We start from the raw sequence: 21,371 nt of genomic DNA, 5'->3' as shown, positions 1-21,371 counted from the left end.
AATTGTCATGCTGAGATAATTCTGGTCATCCCAGAACTAGGGATTCCTGAATAGATAACTCACTGGTCCCCAAGAGAAAATTGGGCCCAGGAGCTGGCAACACAGCCCTGTCTAACTCCCTTCAGCACTGTCTATCCCATGAGGATCAGCATCTTAGTTTTCTGCCATCACTGCTTGTGAAGCCTCTGGAACATCTTGCTTTCCTGCTGTTTCTGTGATTGCCAGTTCTCCAACTCCTGCCTCTGTCGCCGGCACAAGGCCAAGCTGGTTAGTATCTAGGCTGAAAGTCAAACCATTAAGGCCCTACACTAACTTTTCCCTGGGGATGCCATTCCTCTCCCTAATCATCCCAGCAGTATCAATATATGCAAGAGAACTGATTATGTGATCTGTCATTTGAGAGGGAGAGTTTGGTGCCCCTGTTAACTGTGTAAGGTGCTATGGGGTCAAGGAGCCTGTGTCTCAGGGGGTCCAGGAACACTTTCTCCTTCTGAGGGAACCTTAGCCTTACCCTTGTTGTCTCACACTCTTCTCTCCCTTGCAGTGCTGTCGGAACGGCCCCTCTGGCAGAGGTGAAGAGACACTGAAACTGACATCACAAAGCACTGTCCTTAATTCTTCTTCTTCTGAAGATTGATTGTCCATCATGTCCGCCTGGGAAGCAGCTGTAGAGGTTATCTTCCAGACTCTCAGAAATCAATGCTGGATCTCTTATCTAAACCAGACCCATAGGGATCCTAACTGGAAAACCATATAAGGTTTTCATGTCTAGATGGGAAAGTGAAGAGGATAGTTTTCAATAACTGGAATGTTGCATTGAATGTGGGAGGCCAGAAGAGAGACTGTGACAAAAGGGGACAAAATAAGAAAGTCCTTGATAATTCATTTTATTTTATCTTTCTGACCCTCTTCTTCCTCGGAGTCAATAAGGAGTGATAATGAGACCCACCCTGGGGAGGGAAGGGATGGTAGGGGAAAAATAAGGGAGGGTGTAACAATGCTCAATAGGAAATGGACTCATTACCTTGCTCATATAACTGTAACCCTTCTGTACAGTATCTGTACGATAAAATATATTAAAAAATTAAAAATCAGACCCATCCTGTAGGCTTCTTCTGAGGATTCCATGAGATAATATATGCCCAGAGCTTGGGACAGTGGATATCAAGCCATGATCATTTCTAGAGTGATAGCTAGTATTCTTTCCTTTGTGTGGTAGGTCCTGAGATAGGTGTCTTGGAATTAATGTCTGGCATACATTTCCCCATCCTGTTTCCCCTGTACTTATAATGAATTCATAGATAATCACATCTACTCTGTATATAAAGTTATTCAAACTAATACGATGGAGATTTATAGCCTTTTAAAAATTTGTAACCTGGAGCATCACATCCTCCTTTTGATTTTTTAAAATTGATGATTATAAAGCTGATGTACAGAGGGTTATTGTTTCATAAGTCAGGTAATGAATACATTTCTTTTTGAACAGTGTTACACCTTCCCTTCATCTCTCCCAGTTTTTTCTCTCTTGTTCCTGCCCACATGTGTAATTCATTTTCAACATACTGTCTACTGAGTACCACTGCTGCATTTGTCACCCTTTGTCCCTCCTCCTTTCGATTTTTTCTCTCATAATAACTGGCATGAGTACTTTCTGAGGACCTGTTCAGATACTCATCTAAATCTTTGTATGATATGCACTGAGAACTTAAGCAAATTTGATTTTCCTTAATTGAAATGTAAAATATGATTTTAGAACCTTGGCACATGGCTCTAGGACAAGGACCTTTTTGTGACTAACAAGTATCTCTTCTCTGTTTTCTCAACACTGTATATATATTGCCAGATGCGACACCCAGACCCAATAATGGTCAGCAAGTAAAATATTGTTCAACTCCTGTTTTCTATGACCTTTCCAATAATTACCCTGGCATAACTATTGTTGAACATGTGTTCAGTACATCATAATTCCAGAATCTTTGTCTTCTCACTTTTGCATGTATGCTTCTTACCCGAGGTAGGCAAGATAGTGAAAATATGTTGTGTAGCACAAAGGAATCTCTTCATCTAAAAGAACCAGTAGGCATTTTATGAACAGAGAATATGAGGAAATTGGTACTAAAGTCTACATGAGGAGCATATAATCTAAGACCTGCAAAAGCTGGGTTTTTCTTGTGGATGTTTCCTAGTTAGCAGGTGGAGATAGAGTGGTTCTGAATCCCTCACAATGGCCTTAAGCAGACATCCCATCACCATAACTTCAGCAGTCACACTTACAGACCCCTGGACATCATGTCATGGCCTATCACCCTGGAAGACTTGCACATGAGCAGAGGACTGATTAGACCTCAGACAATAGTGTTTGAACAAGCATCCAGTCACAGGAGCTCAATGACTCATGAAAAACCTGTTCAGGCTACATGGAACCTCTGATTGGGTCTGGGAACTGAGGAGACCCATAGGCTTCTTGGATTCAAAGTTCACACTCAAAGGGTGAACCTTGGTTCACTGGGCAACAGACCTGCTTGAGCTTTGTGTCAGTCCAGCAGCCAGGTTCAGATCAGACTGCCAGTCATCCTACACTATAACCCTTTTGCTCACCCTATGCATATGTCATAACTCCTGCCCCTGGTGTTGGTGATACACCAGCAGAAATTGCAATATGTTCCTTCAGGCCTGGAAAGCTTATGAAACCACAAAAAACTGACATATAGAAATGATGGGGAGACCACTAAGAGTGTCATGGTGATTTTGGTTATGGTCAATTTACTATTTACTTCCACTGGAATGTTTTTCAAACAGAATCAGAACTTCCAAAGAGTTGTAACTAGAGATTGTGCTACTTGACTCCCATGAATTGCCTCCATAATGTTTATGACTGTACAAATGCTATCCCTGGTGAATATGATCAGACATAACATTGGTGATTACTCTAAAATGAAATCCGTCAGGTGTGTCTAATTTAGTCCCACAATAGCAGAATTCTTTGAGTATAGAAGAAGACAGTAGAGACATCAAAGCTTGAGAGTTGATGCACCATTGCTAGTTTTAAGCATAGTGGTGGTACATGCAAGGACCACAGAGCGGTCATTAGAAGATGAAAATTATTCTCTGGCAAAGACCCTCAAGAAATGGAGACAAAAGTCCTGTACCTACAAGAAATTGAATTCTGAGAAACATCAAGTAAGTGTGGGAAGCGATTTCTCCCCAGAAATTCTAGCCAATTCCATCCTAGAGTACATCTTATTTTCTGGCTAGTGCAGTCCTAGTCAGCCTTAAGCAGAAAAGCCAAGTGAGAATGGGATGCCTGAGTTTAAGAACCACTACAATCACACACACACACAGGAATCTGGCTTTTTGATGGTGAGACTGTGGCAACAGAAAAAAAAATGTTAATAGACAAAACAGCTAAGTGGGAAATTGAAACTAATAATGCTGTAAGTATTCTACTTTAAGCCAAAATTTCCACAAGTATCTGACTACAACATCCTTTACATAAAGTGCCTTGGAAATTAAAAATGTGTGTATATGTATCCTTATCATTAGATAATTTGCAGTTTTAAATACTTTATGATTTAATAAAAATCTCATTTTAGTCAGTTTGTACTATTATGTTTATCCAAATTGTGCCGGAGATCTTCTGTATTGTATTTTGTTCATTTCTAAGTAGAAGGAAAGGGTCGTTAGACCCTAGGGCACCTTCCTGTGAAAGGAGAGACTATTGACACCTCTCATTCTCTGGGCAGATATCTGGATGCATCCTGTTCTTTGAACCTATAGCTCACCACCTGGGAAGCATATGTTTTAATGAAGTCACTATTCCAATTCCATTGGCTCTTTCATATGATTAAAACATGGGGCCACAGTTATATCTGAGTGAATACTACTGCCTATTTCTTCTAACGGTGTCTCAGCTCATTGTTACAAAACTACATTTATTAATCTTTTGAGGTGTGTAGCATGTCTCTGGGACCTTTTATGTGGTAGCAAGAGCTCTCTTATTTAGCCACACCTCTAGGCCTAAATTGATCAGTTTCAGTGGTGTATGCTGGCTGCTAAATCTATGTGAAAGAGTTTTTGTATTGTTTTGCTTTGTTTTGTTTTGCCAGTCCTGGGACTTGAACTCTGAGCCTTGGCACTGTCCCTAGACTCCTTTTGCTCAAGGCTAGTGTTCTACAACTTGAGTCATAGCGCCACTTCCAGCTTTTTTCTGTTATTAATTGGAGATAAGTATCTCACAGACTTCCCTGCCCTGGATGGCTTTGATCTGTGATCCTCCGATCTCAGCCTCCTGAGTTGCTAAGATTATAGGCATGAGCCAGGAAGAGTTCTTATAGAAAAATGATGCAGTTCTCTGATCCAGTTTTATAATTCTTGTTCAGTTAGACATCAATTCATGTGACTACACATTACCAGTATTAACTTTAAACATAGAATATGGAATTCAAAATTAAATAATATCAACTTTGAATATCTAAATAGCTTATCTAGACAAAGAGAGCAAAGGCCTCCTCCTGTATAGGTTCTGAATCCCTCACAATGGCCTTAAGCAAACCTGAATAGAGATCCCTAGACATTCTATCACCATGACTTCAGCAGTCACACATACAGACCCCTGGACATCATGTCATGGCCTATCACCCTGGAAGACTTGCACATGAGCAGTGGACTAATTGGACCTCAGACGACAGTTTTTGAGCAGGCATCCAGTCACAGGGGCTCAATGACTCATGAAAAACTTGTGCAGGCTACATGGAGCCTTTGATTGGATCTGGGGACTGATATGACCCACAGGCTGTTGAATAATCTTGATAGTCACATAGCTTTCTCGTAGAAACACTTTATTAACACCGACACAATAAATCCCAGATGGTACTCTCCCTTGAGACTTCTTCCATCTAGCAGGAGCTCTGATTATTTTCTTTTCAATAAATCTTAGGTGTTTTTTATTTCTTTCTGTGTGTGTGGACTCATTCTTCAAGGTCATATAGTTCTTATGAACACAGACACAGACAGGCACACACACACACACACACACACACACACACACACACACACACACACACACACACACACTTATTCCTTTGTCCCTCCTCCCTAACATTCTGACAGTAGCCTTAAATGAGCAGAATCTACATCTGTCCACACTGGTATCTTCTCGATTGTCTACTTGTTATAGCCCTCTTCAAGCAAATATCACCTCTTTAAAAGGATAATAAAAAAGCTTCTCAAGTAAACACAGACAGGGACACATACATATGCACATGACTAACATGCATGAGTGAAAGAAACACTGTGGTGTAAACTTTATGCACAATGAACAATTTAATAAAATGAATATCAGAAAGCTGTTACATGTTTAGAATGTAGAGCTAATAGGGGGGACGATGCCTTACAAAAGGAAAGATGGACCAATATAGTCATAAAGCTCAAAAGAAATTGGGAAACAATGTGTCTGGTGTGGGAAGGAGTTGGTGGGAAGGTGGGAGAATGATAGAATGAGTGAATATGTTAAATATGCACTGTACACATGAATGGACATGTTAAATTCTAATATCACTGTTTTCATTTTCTTTTTGCAAAACATTGAATTGATACTGATTATAGCCTTTCAGATTGGCTTCTTTCCCTTAGCAATACGCACATTTTGCCTATGTGTTTGCCTGCCTTAAAAGTTCATTCTTTTTAAATCACCATATAGATATAGCAAGCTTTATTTTTTCACTTATTGGGGGACATCTTGCTTGCTTCTGACTTTTGGCAGTTATCAATAAAGCTACTATAGACATTCATGGGTACATTTTGTATAGGTGTTTTCATCCCATTTCAATGGGTACCAAGAGCAGGACTTCTGGATAGTAAGAATATATGTAGCTGGTAAGACACTGTCCAACTGTTCTCAAAGCACTGTCATAGTTTGCATTTCTACTAGCAATGAATGGGAGCTCCTGTTGGTCCACATCATCACTAGTTTTCATTTAAAGTAGGTGCTGTGCATTTTTACCTTTCAACTACATATGTATTAGTATCTTATTGTCATTTTAATTTACAATATTCAATGCCACATGACATTGAACACCTTTTAATGCACTTAATTGCCATCTGTTTATACTCTGTGGAAAATAATCTATTCATATTTCTGCCTATTTCTTAATTTCGTTGTTGATTTTGATATCATTGATGTTCAAGAATTTTTTTATATTGGCTGGTCACCAGTAGCTCATGCCTGTTACTTTACCTATGCAGGAGGTTGAGATTTGAGGATGGTGTTTTTTTTTAATTAAATTATATTGTAAATGTGAAGTACAGAGGGGTTACAGTTACATAAATAAGGTAATGAGTACATTTCTTGTTGAACATTGTTACAACCTTCCTTTTCTCCCACTTATCTTACCCCTCAACTCCCCTTTGCCCCCAAGTTGTAAAGTTCATTTCTAACAGTGTCTTGTGATTATCCCTACTGCATTGGTTCACCCTTTGTCCTATGTCTCACCATTTTGTTATTCTCCTTCCCTTCCTCAAACCAGATAAATGTATATACAAGACATAAGGTACCAAAATTGAAAACAGGAAAAAGAAAAAAAATGAAGGAAAAAAGAAATAACTTCACACAGCACATTGAAAAAAACTCATGTCCATATCTTGGAGTTCATCTTGATTACCATCATTTTATATGGTCATATGTACATAGTTATTAAGCTGTTCTCATACTCTGCTAGGACTATCCTAGACATATACTAATTATTACAAATGAAGGAAACCATGGAGCCTATGTTTCTTGGGGTCTGGCTTACTTCACTTAATATGATTTTTTCCAAGTCTTTCCATTTCCTTATGAATAGGGCAATGTCATTCTTTCTGATGAAACATAGAATTCAATTGTACATATATGCCATATTTTCTTGATCCATTCTTCTACTGAGGGGAATCTTGATTGATTCCATACATTAGCTATGGTAAATAATGCTACAATAAACATACTTGCACTGGTAGCTTTAGTGTGGTCTTGTTTGTATTCAGTTGGGTAAATACTCAGGAGTGGGATTGCTGGATCTTAGGGTAGTTCTATGTTTAGTTTCGAGGAACCTTCATACTGCTTTCCAGAGTGGTTGAAATGAACCAGTTTACATTCCCACCAACAGTGTAGCAGTGTTCCCTTTTGGCCATATCCTGGCCAGCATCTACTATTATTTGTTTTCTTGACAATGGCCATTCTAACTGGGGTGAAGTGGAATCTCAATGTGGTTTTTATTTGAATTTCTTTCATTGCCACAGATGTGTCTATTTCTATTAGCTATTCTTATTTCATTTCTAGAGATGTCTCTTTGAATCCTTTAGTTCAATAATTAATGAGGTGGTTGTTTGAGGATTTATTATTGGCGGTGGGAGGGGGGGTTAAATTTTCAAGCTCTAGGTTCAATTTTTATTTTTTGCCAGTCCTGGGGCTTGAACTTAGGGCCTAAGCACTGTCCCTGAGCTACTTTTTGCTTAAGGCTAGGACTACCACTTGAGCCACAGTGCCACTTCTGGCTTTTTCTGCTTATAAGGTCCTGAGGAATCAAACCCAGGGCTTCGTGCATGCTTAGGCAAGCACTCTTCCACTAAGCCACATTCCAAGACCTCTAGGTATATTTTTTTATATGAGGTCCTTGTCTGTTGTATAGCTAGAGAAGATCTCGCAATCTGTCAGCTTTCCATTTATCTTGCTAGCTATGTCCTTTGCCATGCAGCAGCTCTGTAGTTAAATACAATCCCATTTATCCAGCCTTTCTTTGATTTGTTGTGTTTCTGGATCTTTATTTATGGGGGTTTCAACCTGTGCCAAGGAGCCCTGGTGTATCTCCTATCCTTTCCTGTAACGTTTTTAGGGTATCTGCTCTTACCTCAAGGTCTTTGGTCCATTTGGTGTTGATTCTGGTGAAAGGTGATATACAAGGATCTAACTTCAGTTTTCTGCATGTGGATAGCCAATCCTGCCAGCACCATTTGTGGAAGAGGCTGTCTTTCTTCCATTTGATAATTTTGGCTTTCTTATCAAAGATTAGGTGACCATAGGTCTTCAGGATCATGTCTGGGTTTTCAATTCTATTCTGTTGGTCCTCAAGCCTGTTCATGTGCCAGTACTAAGCTGTTTTTATAGCTATAGCTTTATGATAGAGTTTAGAGTTTGGTATTGATATTCCTCCAGCAGTGTTTGTCCTGCTAAGGATTGTTTTTGCTAATTTGGGTTCTTCTATTTTTCCATATAAATTTTTGGATTTCTCCTTCTATTTCCTTAAAGAAAGTTGTTGAGATATTGATGGGAGTTACATTGAATTTATAGATAGCTTTTGGCAGTATTGCCATTTTCACGATGTTAACCATCCCAATCCAGGTGAATGGGAGATTTTTCCATGACCTTAAATCTGCTTTAGGAAAATAGGAAAGCCTATGAGACTCTAATCTCCAATCAAATGCCAAAAAGCTGGAAATGAAGTTGTGGTTCAAGTAGTAGAGCACTAGCCTTGAGTCAAAAAGTTCAGGACACTGCTCATGTACCAAGTTCAAGCCTCAGAATCAGCACCAAAAGAAAGGAAAGGTGCTGATGCTGGGTACTAATGGCTCATACCTGCAATCCTAGCTACCCAGGAGACTGAGATCTGAGAATCATGGTTCAAAGCGAGTCCAGGCAGGAAAGTTTATGAGACTCTTATCTCCAATTAAGCCCAAAAAAGCTAGAAGTGGAGTTGTGTCTCCAGTGGTAGAGCACTGGTCTTCAGCAAAAAATACTCAGATACAGTACCCAAGCACTGAGTTCAAGCCCCAGGACTGGAACACACAAAAAATAATTCTTATTCAGTTTACAAATACTTTTGGATTGTTATTTCATTCTCTCATTTTTATCATTTAATTCTGCTCTTTCATGGAACAGAATTATTTCATTAATTGAAGTTCAAAATATCATTGATTAAGTTGGGCACCAGTGTCTCACGCTTGTAATCTCACCTACTCAGGACGCTGAGCTCTGAGGATCACGTTATCCAGCCTGGGCAGGAAAGTCTGTGAGACTCTTATCTTCAATTAACCACTAGAAAACAAGAAGTGGTGCTGTGGCTTAAGTGGTAGAGTGCTCATCTTGAGCTGAAGAGCTGAAGGACATTCCCCAGGCCCAGAGTTCAAGCCCCATGACCAACTAACTAAATAAATTAATTATTTAATAAACTTTCATTTTTGTGCTATTTAAGAATTCATTACCAAAATAAAGTTTACCTACATTTTTCTTAAACTGTCTTTTAGGAATCTAGTAGACTTAATTTTTATAAGGGTGTGAAGCCTACATTTAGATATTTGTAGTTATTACTACTGTGATACCTAGCAAACCCTATCCTACAACATTTCATCTGAAAAAAAAAATTGCAGAGGGGCTGGGAAGGTGGCTCAGTGGTAGAGTGCTTGCCTTGCATGCCTGAGGCCCTGGGTTCGATTCCTCAGCACCACATTAAGCAAAAAGAAAAAAGCCGGAAGTGGCGCTGTGGCTCAAGTGGTAGAGCGCTAGCCTTGAGCTGAAGAGCTGAGGGACAGCTCCCAGGCCCAGAGTTCAGGCCCCACGACCGGACCCAAAAAAAAAAAAAATTTGCAGAATTGGTTCTAGAAACTTACAAAACTGTTCCACATATGTTCTGTGTTTTCACACAAGTCTATATGGGTGTCTGACTGTTTTATCATAGTTCTGTTACTTTTTGTTCACTCTTTTGTGTTGTCAGGATTGAGTAATTTTTAAGCATGTACCTTAATTATATAATTATTTCTTTTGCTATCTCAGTGTTACTGCTGAGCCTATCAAGTAATCAGTTATCAAATAAATTGTGTTCTATGATTATTAGTTTTTAAATACTTTCTTTATCAAGAACTGAAGCACAAAGACGCAATGCCTAAGTGTCTTTTCACATTTATATAAAATTATATATATAAACAAACTCCAAGATATGGAAATAAGAGATTTCTCTTTTTTTCTTTGTTTTTTTTTAAATTTTATATGAGTCTGTCTTATTTTCCTTTTGTATGGTGTATTAAAATATACAAGTGTTGGGGGAGGGAAAAGGGGAAAAAGGAGGGAAATTTGTAACAGTGGAACTCACTGGACACTGATGAAAATGAACTATACAACTTGTGGATGAAGACAGGATGAAGGGACTGGGAGAGAATGGTAGTATGAAGACACTGTACAAAAGGAAATGTAATCATTACCTGATGCATGAAATTGTAATCCCTCTGTACAGCACCTCTTTAATAACAATAAATTATATTTTTTAAAAAAAGAATTCAACAAAAACTGTGCCTTGAGGAGCTACCAAATTCATAGATCATATGGAGGATTTGGCTCAATTAAGAAGGAAAAATAAAGGACAAGCAGAAGATTTATACAGTTGAGGGACACAAGGGCTGGGAAGGTGGTTCCGTGGTAGAGTGCTTGCCTTGCATGCATGAGGCCCTGGGTTCCATTCCTCAGCACCACATAAGCAGAAAAAGCTGGAAGTGGCACAGTGACTCAAGTGGTAGAGTGCTAGCCTTGAGCTGAGGAGCTGAGGGACAGCGCCCAGGCCCAGAGTTCAGGCCCCACGATAGACAAAAAAAAAAAAAAGTAAATAGTTGTGGGACACAGACATGTGATCATCCAAGGAGAAAAATGTGGTAGCTTAGTCTCATGTTAGCTTTGTTGTACTTAAGTTGGGGCAACACATCTTGATGAAACATTCACCCCAATACCCTTACCTGAAATTCTCTTAGCCTGTCTTGGAAGCTGAGTATTATCAGAGTTCTCATTGTGTTAGATAAGAGAGGCCCTTGGGCCTTTGGAATGTCTGTCTTACAAACTCCAGGAGGCATCCTTCTCATGGATTGGCAGACAAGACAGCTCCCATGTCTACCACCCAGGGTATCTTCAAACTTAGATCATCATTTGTCCTCATGGAGTTTCTTTACTCCCAGAACAGTGTTCTGGAGTAACAACTTTTGATAATTACCTTGGCATCCATGCTCTTGAGCTAAACAAAGAGCTGCTCAGTAGTCCTTCAGATGCTGGGAAATAAGCTCACAAGCATTAGGAATGACCCCTGTGGGCTTTGTGCAAACACCTCAGGTTTCCCAATGGGGAATTTGGAAGTGCTAGCTTCTAGGAATAAGTACCCATTTTGCCCAACTGGAGATTTCCTTGCAAGAATGATTTGGTAAGGGAAGAGGTGACACTGTTCAAAAAAATGTACTCATTACCTGATTCATGTAACTGTAAACCCTTGGTACATCACCCTTACAGTAAAAATAATAAACACATGCATAATATATACACACATACACACATGCATACGTACATACATAAATGAAGAATGTTTTGGCCAGGAGCAGGTGGCTCATGCCTGTAATCCTACTGACTCAAGAAGCTGAGATCTGAGGATAATGGTTCAAAGCCAGGCTGAACAAGAAAGCCAATGAGACTCTTACCTCCAATTAAGTACCAAACATCCTGATGTGGAGCTGTGGCTCAAGTGGTAGAGTACTAGCATTGAGCAAAAAAGCTTAGTGACATTGCCTAGGCACTGATTTCAAGCCCCAGGACTGGCACAGAAATGTTTTGGGATGACTATACACACAAACACACACAATATTTCTCATTATATTTAGATAACATAAACTAAAAGTTTGATCATTTTTCTGTTTCTTGAGATGAGAAAGATTAAAAGATTTCCCATAGAAAGTCTATATACTTTAGGTTCTTGAACCTAATGTCTCTGCTGGTGTCCAGGGAATCAGTAAACTAAGTTCACTGTGTTGCCAGGATCATAAAAGCTATAGCTTCTAACAATACTGTGACCAAAAGATGTCAGTATATTGACAGCCAGTGAAGTCTGCACCATTGTAGGACTCCACTTGTCATTCAAGAGGTGTGCCAAATGCATTCATATAGAGCCAAGATAACTCTTTTTTAAGACAAAAAATTGATGTGACCAGTTTCTTTGGGGGGGGTTGTTTGTTTTTTCCAAGTCTCAGATCCTATATTTAAGCATTCCTTTCATTCTCAAAGGCCAGGTTATACTGTACTCATAGTCAGTTGGGAGCAGGAAAGGAATGTTCAGGAGGAGGCAGTCTATTATTAGTGTCATCTGCAAGATCTGAGTGACTATGTCAGGATACTGTTGGCTCTAATATAATATAGAATTATCACTAGAAATAGATCAACAGTAATAAACAGTAACATAAAACAGAATAAGGATGTATATTCACCATATATGCTCTAATGAAGAGCTGGACATTCACCCTGATCCATTCTCTTCTGCTTGACTATTTGAATAGGAAACTGTCCTATGGAAACAATGGCACGATATTGTTTAGAAGTTGATGGGAACCTATGTAAACAGGGAAACCATGCAGATAATTGTCATTCTTCTAAAGAGAAAACAGGACAGCATGCATTGTCACCTGCACATTTTTTAATCTAATAGTCCTGAAGTGTACATTACTCTTTGTTTACATTGGCCAAAAACTGACAAAATAGACATTGCTAGAGATGAAGAAAAGCAACATAATCAATTAGCATTTTTAGAGGACAAGCTTTCACTCAAAAATGGAACAAAATTGGTGTTTGTAACTTTTCTGTATACATAGGAAAAGAGGCACAGAGATGAGAGAAACACACAAAAAGAGAGAAACATACACACATTTGATAAAGGAGAAAGAGAGAGAGAGAAAGAAAGAAAGAAAGAAAGAAAGGAAGGAAGGAAGGAAGGAAGGAAGGAAGGAAGGAAGGAAGGAAGGAAAGAGACAGAGAGAGGAAGAAAGAAAAAGAGAAAGGGAAAGGGAAAGAAAGAGAAAGAAAGAAAGAAGAAAGAAACAAAGAAGGGAGAGAAAGCAAGGGATAAAGGGAGAGAGGAGAGGGGCTGGGAAGGTGGCTCAGTGGTAGAGCGCTTGCCTTGCATGCCTGAGGCCCTGGGTTCGATTCCTCTGCACCACATAAGCAAAAAGAAAAAAGCCGGAAGTGGCGCTGTGGCTCAAGTGGTAGAGTGCTAGCTTTGAGCCGAAGAGCTGAGGGACAGCACCCAGGCCCAGAGTTCAGGCCCCACGACTGGACCCCAAAAAAAAATTTTTAAAAAGGGAGAGAGGAGAAAGAGAAAGGGAGGGAGAAAAAGAGATTCAGAGAGGGAGGGAGGGAGAAAGAAACAAAGAAAAAGGGAGAGAAAAGAAAGGGAGAGAAAACTAATAAAAACAAAAAAAGAAAGAGAGAATAAGAGAAAGAGAAAGGGAGAGAGAGAAAAAGAAAGGGAAAAGAGAGAGAGGAAGAATAAGGGAGAGAAAGAAAGCAAGAGAAAGATGGAGAAAGGGGAGAAAGAGAAAGGGAGATAGAGAGAAAGCAAATAGGAGAGAGAAAAAGGGAAAGAAAAGGAACAGAGAAAGATGAAGGAGAGAGAAAAGAAGCAGAGAAAGGGAAAAAGAAAGGAGGAGAAAAAGAGAAGAAAGAAAAAGAGAATGGGGAAAAGGGAGGGAGAGAAAGAGAAAGTGAAAGAGAAAGGGAGATAGAAAGACAAGGATAAGAGGGAAAGAGAAAAGGGAAAGAGAAAGGGAATAGAGAAAGTAAAGGAGAGAAAGAGAAGAGACAGAGAAAGGGGGAAAGAAGAAAGAGAGAAAGGGAGAGAAAGAGAATCAAAAGAGAAAAGGAAAGAGAGAAAGGGAAAGAGAAAGCAAAAGAAAAAGTATGCCCCTTTCTGGGGTTGTGTGTCCACTTTAAGTGTTCAATGAGATGGCATTACTCACCCCAGATGACAAATTTTAGGCACTATCAAAATGTCCATTAATGGGCATCTGCAGCTGCAGCTCTCAAAGTTTCCTTGGTCTTCCTTATAAAAGCAGCTCTACAATAAAGGATAAGGGGCTTGTATCAAGGTGGAAAACATTGGTTTTCTAATTCTGGCAGAGATGTTTGCCCAATGTGTGTGTGTTGACTCCTCTCAGTTTCCTGAGGAGTAGATGTGCTCATATGGACATGTGGACTGGTTGATGCCAGCCTCCTTATCCTAGTCTGATTTGGGCATCACACATCACTTGTGCCTCAGACTTACTGCCAGGAATGCATGGAAACTTGTCATTTGGGGGCAGGACCTCAGTCCCAAATAGCATCCCCACTTCACTATCAGTGAAGCTTTACCTTGTGAATGTTTCTTCAGGAACACTCCTTTACAGAGTCCTGTTTTGCCACATGAATTAAACTGGCTCACCTTCTTTCTTCATGTGCTTACTTGTGTATAAACCCAGAAACAGTTTTAATGTGGTAGGCTGAGAATTTACTTCTGCAGTAGAAAAACTTTAGAAGTGCTTGTGCCCCCTCAGTTTCTTTTTCAAGCTGAAAGATGTAAGCAGTTGATGTTTAAAAAAAGTTTGAATAATTGCAAAATTTCATGTCAAAACAGATTTAAACAAGTTGCAAAAGCCACAAGATGATGTATTCAAGATGTATACAAGATGATGTAAGGAATTTCTTCTGGCCACCAGGGACCAATATTCTATATACATTGAAAATACATATATTTCTTCATTAGAAGAAATGTTTCCTGTCTTCTGAGAGTTGTGAATGAATACTTGCTGTTGATGACACTATAATACTATATATATAGGATGCCAAGTGTTTAACCCTACACAATTCTTCTTGGGTGTTTTATACTTCAAAATTCAAACTAGTTTTATTTTCATGTTCATTGTGTTGTTACAGAGATAATTATAGCCACATATCTTTTCTCTAGGTTAGAATAAAAATTTCTTCTTCTAAATGATCTGGTTTGAAAACATTGGAAATGACGGTAAAATAATACATTTATATGTGGAACTAGAATTTATTTAATAATTTGGCTGTAAGACTAAAGCCTTACTACAAGTATCTTACTGTTATTTCCTCTCCATACTAAAGGAAACAACCTTGGAAATTAGGGAGATGTGTGTGTGGGGTGTGTGTGTGTGTGTGTGTGTGTGTGTGTGTGTGTGTGTGTGTGTGTGTGTGTGTGTGCATGTGTGTGTGTAGGTGTTTTATTTTAATTGGATATTTTTCATTTTCAAATATTCTGTAATTTAATAAAAATCTCATTTGAGTCAATTTTTAGTATTGTATATTATCCAAATTTTGCTAGATGACCAAGAACCATTTCTAGAACTATCCATAGTTTTCAGATTTTCTGGTTTCTGTTTTGTAACTTACAAGGAGGAGGAGAGGGTTGTTAGACCCTAAGGCACTTTGCTATGAAAGGAGAGACTACTGGCCCCTCTCATTCTCTACACAGATAACCTGATTCATCCTGTACACTTGATCCCATAGCTCACTACCTGGGAGGCACATGCTTAGATAGAGTCACTACTCCAATTTCATTGGTGCTTTATCATGACTAAAACATAGAACCACATCCATATTAGAAGGAGTACTATTTCTCCTAATGTCATCTCAGCTCATTGTTCCAAAAACCATGTTAATTTAGCCAAGTTTTGCAGTACTTAGGATACATCATAGGACTTTTCATGTGGTAAGCAAGTGCTTTTTCATAAAGCTGCACCTCCAGGACTAAATGCATCAATTTTAATGGTGTAATCTGGCCACCAGATCCTTATAAAAGTTGGATTTTTTGAGCAGGAAATCACAGACAGTTCTCCCATGCAGTTTTTACCTGCTAAGTTAGATATCAAATCAAATGGCTTATATGCTATCATTATTAACACTGTACATAAAAGATAGAATTATAATTGAGGAAGTATAACCTGCTAATACAAATAGTTTATATTTAAGACAAATATCACCCCATATATTTGTCTGGTAGAATTATGTAGTGTTTCCACAGAATTTGAAGACCATTCTCTGAAGAGTCGAGGACACAGCTTGATAAGAACACTTTAAACATCAGAACACTTAGAACATTCTCCCTGGTGATATAAAGATTAAAGATAGTTACTAGAGCTAGTAACTCACAACTATTCCTGGGTAAAATTGTTGCCAGTACCAAGGGGAGAGCAATTCCAGCAATCTAATTCACATTGCATGTTGAAATGACTCACATTTCCTATAGTCTACAATATTAACTCATGGGTTAGGAGTTTTTATGTTTGTTTTTACAAGTATTCACTCTTTAAGCTTAAGTATTTACTCTTTACTAGTCTATTGAAGTTTTCAAAATAAAGATTAACATTAAAAAAAAGGTTTGTCATAAAAATTCCAACAGCTAAAAAATCCAACAGTTTTGGAAATTAATCTGAATTGGACATACTTCACCCGAAGTACTGATGAGCTTTTTGCATCTTGCTATCTTAATATGAATTTGATACCAATATAAAATGAGCCCTATAAAAATAGTCTTAAAGCCCCTTTGAAAATTCAGCATGTTAAATTTCTCCATGCAATTGCTTATTAACTTGTTGCTTAAAATATAGCCCCCAAAAGAGAAAGGACAATTTTGTGCATATGCAATTGCTTTTATGAGTAAAGTTAGGGTTGGAATAAGGAGCTCGTAGTTCATCATGATGGATATTGCCCTCGTTGCTGCAGGCTGTAGAAGTGAGCCTCCTTCAAGATCTGGTTGATGTAGATATACGGACCTTGGCAGAATGCGTACTCCTCATGGAAGGATGGAGGGAGATTTGAGTTGAGATCAACAGTGATCTTGTTTAAGCTGCTTTCTGGTGCCCTGGATGCCTCTGGATTATTAACAGTGCTGCTGTTCCTTTCATTATCAGTGTAGGAATACTGGAAGGAGAAAGACGGAAGGAGCATGTAGCTATTAGGATACTGTAAGAGTTTTCTACTCAGCATGGTCAGGAGCAGCATCAAACTTATATACAGGGTTAACAGTTTACAAAGTACACTCAGGGATGTTGGTCATTCTATCTTACAACCATGTAAAATAAATTGGGATCATAACCTCTGCTTTATAGAACTGGAAGCAGATCTCTGAGTTGTCCAATATCATATAGCTAGTCATTGTCAAATAGGCCCTGGGATTCCAAATACCTATACAAATTCTCTGCCTTTGTTGGTACCCTTTGCTTCCATAACCTGCATTAGAGAAGTAAGTTCTCACACTTTAGGAAAAGCATTAACTAATGTGATAGAATGTAATTGAAATCAGGACTATAAATGTTGGATGAAAGCTGGGCACTAGTGACTCACACTTGCAACCTAGCTACCCAGGAGGCTGAGATCTGAGGACTGAAGTTCAAAGGAAGCTTAGGCAAGAAAGTCTGTGAAACACTTATCTTCAATTAACCACCAAAAAGCCAGAAGTTGAGCTGTGGCTCAAGTGCCAGCCTTGAACAATAAAAGCTAGGGTATAGAAGCTAGGGTATAGTGCCCAGTCCCTGAGTTCAGTCCCCAGTACTGACACATGTGTGTGTGTGCACACACATGTACACACACACACACACACACACACACAAATCAAAGAGACAGCAGCCTCACCAAGAAACAAGTTTCACTGGTGACTCATACTTGTAATACTCAGGAGCCTGAGAATTGAGGATTTTGGTTCGAAGCCATTCTGGACAGGAAAGCCCCCAAGATTCTTATCTTCAATTGACTACCAAACAAATCTGGAAGTAGAGCTGTGGCTCAAAGTGATAGCACACTAGCTTTGAGCAAAAAAGCTCAAGGATAGTGCCCAGGCTCTGAGTTCAAGGCCCAGTACCAGAACACATCCAAAAATTATGATGGTGTATGAGTATGATTTTAAAAGTGATGAATAAATTACTAGACACGTATATCTACCTTTCAGTACATTTATGCATTTTGCATTTATACAAATTTATAATATTTTGTATCAATATTCTGAATGTGGGCATATAGGGTCCTCACATATCAATTTAAACTCAACATGGAAACCTAATAGCATTAAGCATATGTTTTAGAAAAGTTAGGTACTGTTCATATTTTTTTTAATTTGAAATGATTATACATTCACTAAAAGTTGCAAAAGTAATATAGAGAGATCCCATAGACTTTGTCCTCACCTCCCACAAACGTTATTTCCTCATGTGGTATAGTACCCACACTAGGCAATCCATCTTGGTGGAATGTGTGTTTAACAACTTACATTTGAGAGGCCTACTATTTATTGTCTGTTATTTGTAGACGTGGTATAATGTGTGGGGGTCTGTGTCTATATGTTGTGTGTGTGTTTCAGATTGTTTTTCATTAAAGTAACATCATACAGTTTTTTTTATCATATTGGAGAAGCTGCACATGATCTCCCAGAAGAGTCAGATTCAAGTATTTCTTGCTTTCCTACATTCGATTCCCGAAGAAGAATATTGTAAGAAGGACCCTTAACTGAAATAAAGCATGCATCAGTGTTGGTATTACATTTGGTTTAACATGGTCTTTTCCAAAGGTAATATTAATATGACTTATGCCAAGAAGCATTATGTTCTACTGGTGTTTTAAGGGTACTCTATTTACTAGTATCTGTAGACAGTGTTCATACAACTAAAACTATCTGTTTTTAAAAAATTCATAAAAGACTTTGGAGGGTGCAAGTGAAATTTAATGTGAGAGTTATCAGTAATAGCTATCCAGTGGATTTAAGAGCAACATGTCAAAATCGAGTTCAAATTAGAATAAAAAAATCTATTCCCAGGCTGGGATACAAAAGTCTAGAACTTCCATTGTCAAAATAAGGCCTAATTTTAAAATTAAGCAAGATGATACATAGAAACAGAAGGAAAAGCAAAAACATGAATAAGTAATCCTTAGCAGCAGAAAACAAGCTGACATTTCTGTCATCATGACAATAACTGAGATGGTAACAATTAAATACTAACGTGCTGGCCATTCTTTGGGTGCTCTGGGAACAAGATTTCTATTATTTTTAACAGTGTCATTAGCATACCTTAGTTGTACAATGGAAGTTTCATTCCAACATTTGGAAATTCTGCCTCTACCAATATATGCAAAAGGCAATGAAATTGATCCTAAATTATGAAGGATCTAAGAGAAAAGATTACTCAAAAGAACTTTTGCCAAATGATCCAGCTGTCATCTAAACTTATACTACTTAAACTCAGGAATTAACAAAGAAACACTTCCTACCATTCAAAAAAAGATTGATAGAACTTGACTCTTAAATGTGTGACCCTGGTTATAGTTTTCTCTTATTTCTTTTATTACTTTTTCTCCCTTGGAACTCTATCTTTAGGTAGATTAATTTCTTTTCTTAGGAGAGCAAAAGCCTGAGATCTGTTCTAGTAAACCACTCACTCTCAATTTCTGGTTCTCAGTAATTATAAAAAGCAATGTGAATTGTATGCTTTTGGCTAAGCATGCAGTCATGTGCACAAACATTCAGGCCTTTGTGTTAGTGCTACTATAAGTTGTATGTCTTTGTTCCACAGGACAGGTTTGCATAGAAGTGGCGGTATATGTGGTAAAGTTGTTAGCATTGACAATAAAGGGCAATGTTCATGAATAGGTAGCTATTTGTGAACAAAATAGGCCACAAGAAAACAAATTACATCATTTAAATCCAACTACGATTAACCCATCCAAGTATCAATCCAGAATCTATAGATCTCACTGTCTGTGTCCAGGTTCAAGGGGAGGACATGGAGCAACAGTCCCACCTGGTGCTCATAAGAAGTGAAACAGATCAGTTCTTAGTCATATACTCTCATCTTTCATCTAGAAAAACTTTACAAAGCTCCTTTAATAGTCTCCTATTAATTTATAGCTCAGTAAAACAATCAAATGAAAATACTTTTGTGATGTTTTCTAGAAATAATTCTCTTTTCATTGTGGGGATGGAACTGAATGACAATGTATGCATTGAACGAAATGGAGAAAGGCTGTTAAGACCATCTCTCCTACCTCTTCATCCTGAGCATCTGGAAAGTCAGGGCTTTGCTTACTCCTTTTCAAATAGAGGGCATAGTGGTTGTCTTCTGTATTGCTATTTCTTTTCCTTTTCCTGAAAATAAATTGCAAAGGGAAAATTATATCATCCACCAATTGATCTGGACACTTAAGTTGTAGGCTTATGCCAGATTATGTCCAAGACAATGAAAGTCACTGTCTGCTGCTCCAACGATTGTAAGGTTGGAATCATTTATCACCAGACACTGAGAGGGAACATATAAAATACAAATTGTAGTACTGTCAAATTGTAAAAATTCTCCCAAATCAGCTTGATAATTTTAACTGAAGCTTGATTAAAAAAACAAAAACAAAGAATTTTAGGGTCAAGTTTTCAAACTCTACCTAATTTGGTCCAGTGTCTCCATTCCTTGTAATTAGAATTCTAGGTTATATAATAACCTAGAATTATATGATGGTATAGACACCGAAAAGATGTTTCCTGTGTCTGGTTAAGCCAGTGCTGTTACCATGCCAACGAGCATTATGTCATAGTAGTTGCCTTACTTGCTTATCACTAGGAAGTTTTGATTATTTCCTTGAAATACTGTTCTATCAAAATGTTTTTGATCGATGTTGACCATAGTGACTCATGCCTATAATCACAGCTTCTTGTGAGGTAGAGACAGGTTTACAGTTTTTTTTTTTGGGGGGGGGGTCTGGTCGTGGGGCCTGAACTCTGGGCCTGGGCACTGTCCCTCAGCTCTTCAGCTCAAGGCTAGCACTCTACCACTTGAGCCACAGTACCACTTCCGGCATTTTTTTTCTTTTTGCTTATGTGGTGCTGAGGAATCGAACCCAGGGCCTCAGGCATGCAAGTCAAGCGCTCTACCACTGAGCCATCTTCCCAGTCCCCAGGTTTACAGTTTGAGGTTAGCCATGGTAAAATGTTAGAAAAACCCTATGTCAAAACAAAACAAACAAACAAAACAGAAAACTCAACAATCTGGAGCATGTGCTTGTGGCTCATGGCTGTAATCACAGCAAATCAGGAGCTGAGATCTGAGGATCTTGGTTTGAAGCCAACCCAGATAGTAAAATTGGTGAGACTTTTATCTCCAATTAACCACCAAAAAGCCAGAAGTGAAACTGTGGTTCAAGTGGTAGAACACCAGTCTTGAGCACAAAAGCTCAGGGATATTGTCTAGGCCCTGAGTTTAAGCCCCAAGAATGGCACAAAAAAAAATCAACCTGGGCAATGTGTCTCAGGCCGGTAAGACAATTCAAGTGAAAGAAGTAGAACGCTCATGTCCAAGGCTGGCAGGAGTAAAGATCAATACCTCATGTGAAAAGAAAATTACAAGGCTTATAAGTCAGGACCAGGTCTATAATCCTAGTTACTCAGCAAGCTGAGATCTGAGGATCATGATTCAATGCCACCTGACAGGAAAATCCCTGAGACTCTTACCAGCAAATCCATGGATGTGGAGCTGTGGCTGGTAGCAGAGCACCAGCCACAAGCGAAAAAGCT

At 38.6% G+C, this 21,371-nt stretch overlaps 1 protein-coding gene across 2 annotated transcripts; it reads right to left on the bottom strand.

Moving 5' to 3' along the window:
- Positions 1-13,800: 13,800 nt before the first annotated feature.
- LOC138839584 (protein VCF2-like) lies at positions 13,801-20,345 on the bottom strand. Of its 2 annotated transcripts, XM_070039154.1 has the most exons (4): positions 20,246-20,345; positions 19,856-19,955; positions 16,597-16,744; positions 13,801-13,880 (listed from the first exon to the last, which is right to left on the bottom strand). In XM_070039154.1, the coding sequence occupies exons 1-4, from the start codon at positions 20,266-20,268 to the stop codon at positions 13,867-13,869; spliced, it is 285 nt and encodes a 94-aa protein (XP_069895255.1). In that variant the 5' UTR covers positions 20,269-20,345; the 3' UTR covers positions 13,801-13,866. The 2 variants fall into 2 exon arrangements, with proteins under 2 accessions (XP_069895255.1, XP_069895254.1); XM_070039153.1 differs by lacking the exon at positions 13,801-13,880 and having other exon boundaries at positions 16,498-16,744.
- Positions 20,346-21,371: the final 1,026 nt, after the last annotated feature.

Source organism: Dipodomys merriami, unplaced genomic scaffold (assembly GCF_024711535.1).
Source record: "Dipodomys merriami isolate MVZ:Mamm:240054 unplaced genomic scaffold, mDipMer1.0.p SCAF_3, whole genome shotgun sequence".
Taxonomy (NCBI): domain Eukaryota; kingdom Metazoa; phylum Chordata; class Mammalia; order Rodentia; family Heteromyidae; genus Dipodomys; species Dipodomys merriami.
This window is presented reverse-complemented; position numbering and strand designations above follow the sequence as displayed.

Excerpts from the sequence above, each read along its gene's own strand:
- LOC138839584 (XM_070039153.1), bottom strand. The coding sequence starts at position 20,268 with ATGGAGACACTGGACCAAATTAG. Across the intron at positions 19,956-20,245 it reads GAGACACTGGACCAAATTAG|GAAAAGGAAAAGAAATAGCA; the intron begins GTAGAGTTTGAA and ends ATTTATTTTCAG. Across the intron at positions 16,745-19,855 it reads CAGATGCTCAGGATGAAGAG|TATTCCTACACTGATAATGA; the intron begins GTAGGAGAGATG and ends TTCTCCTTCCAG.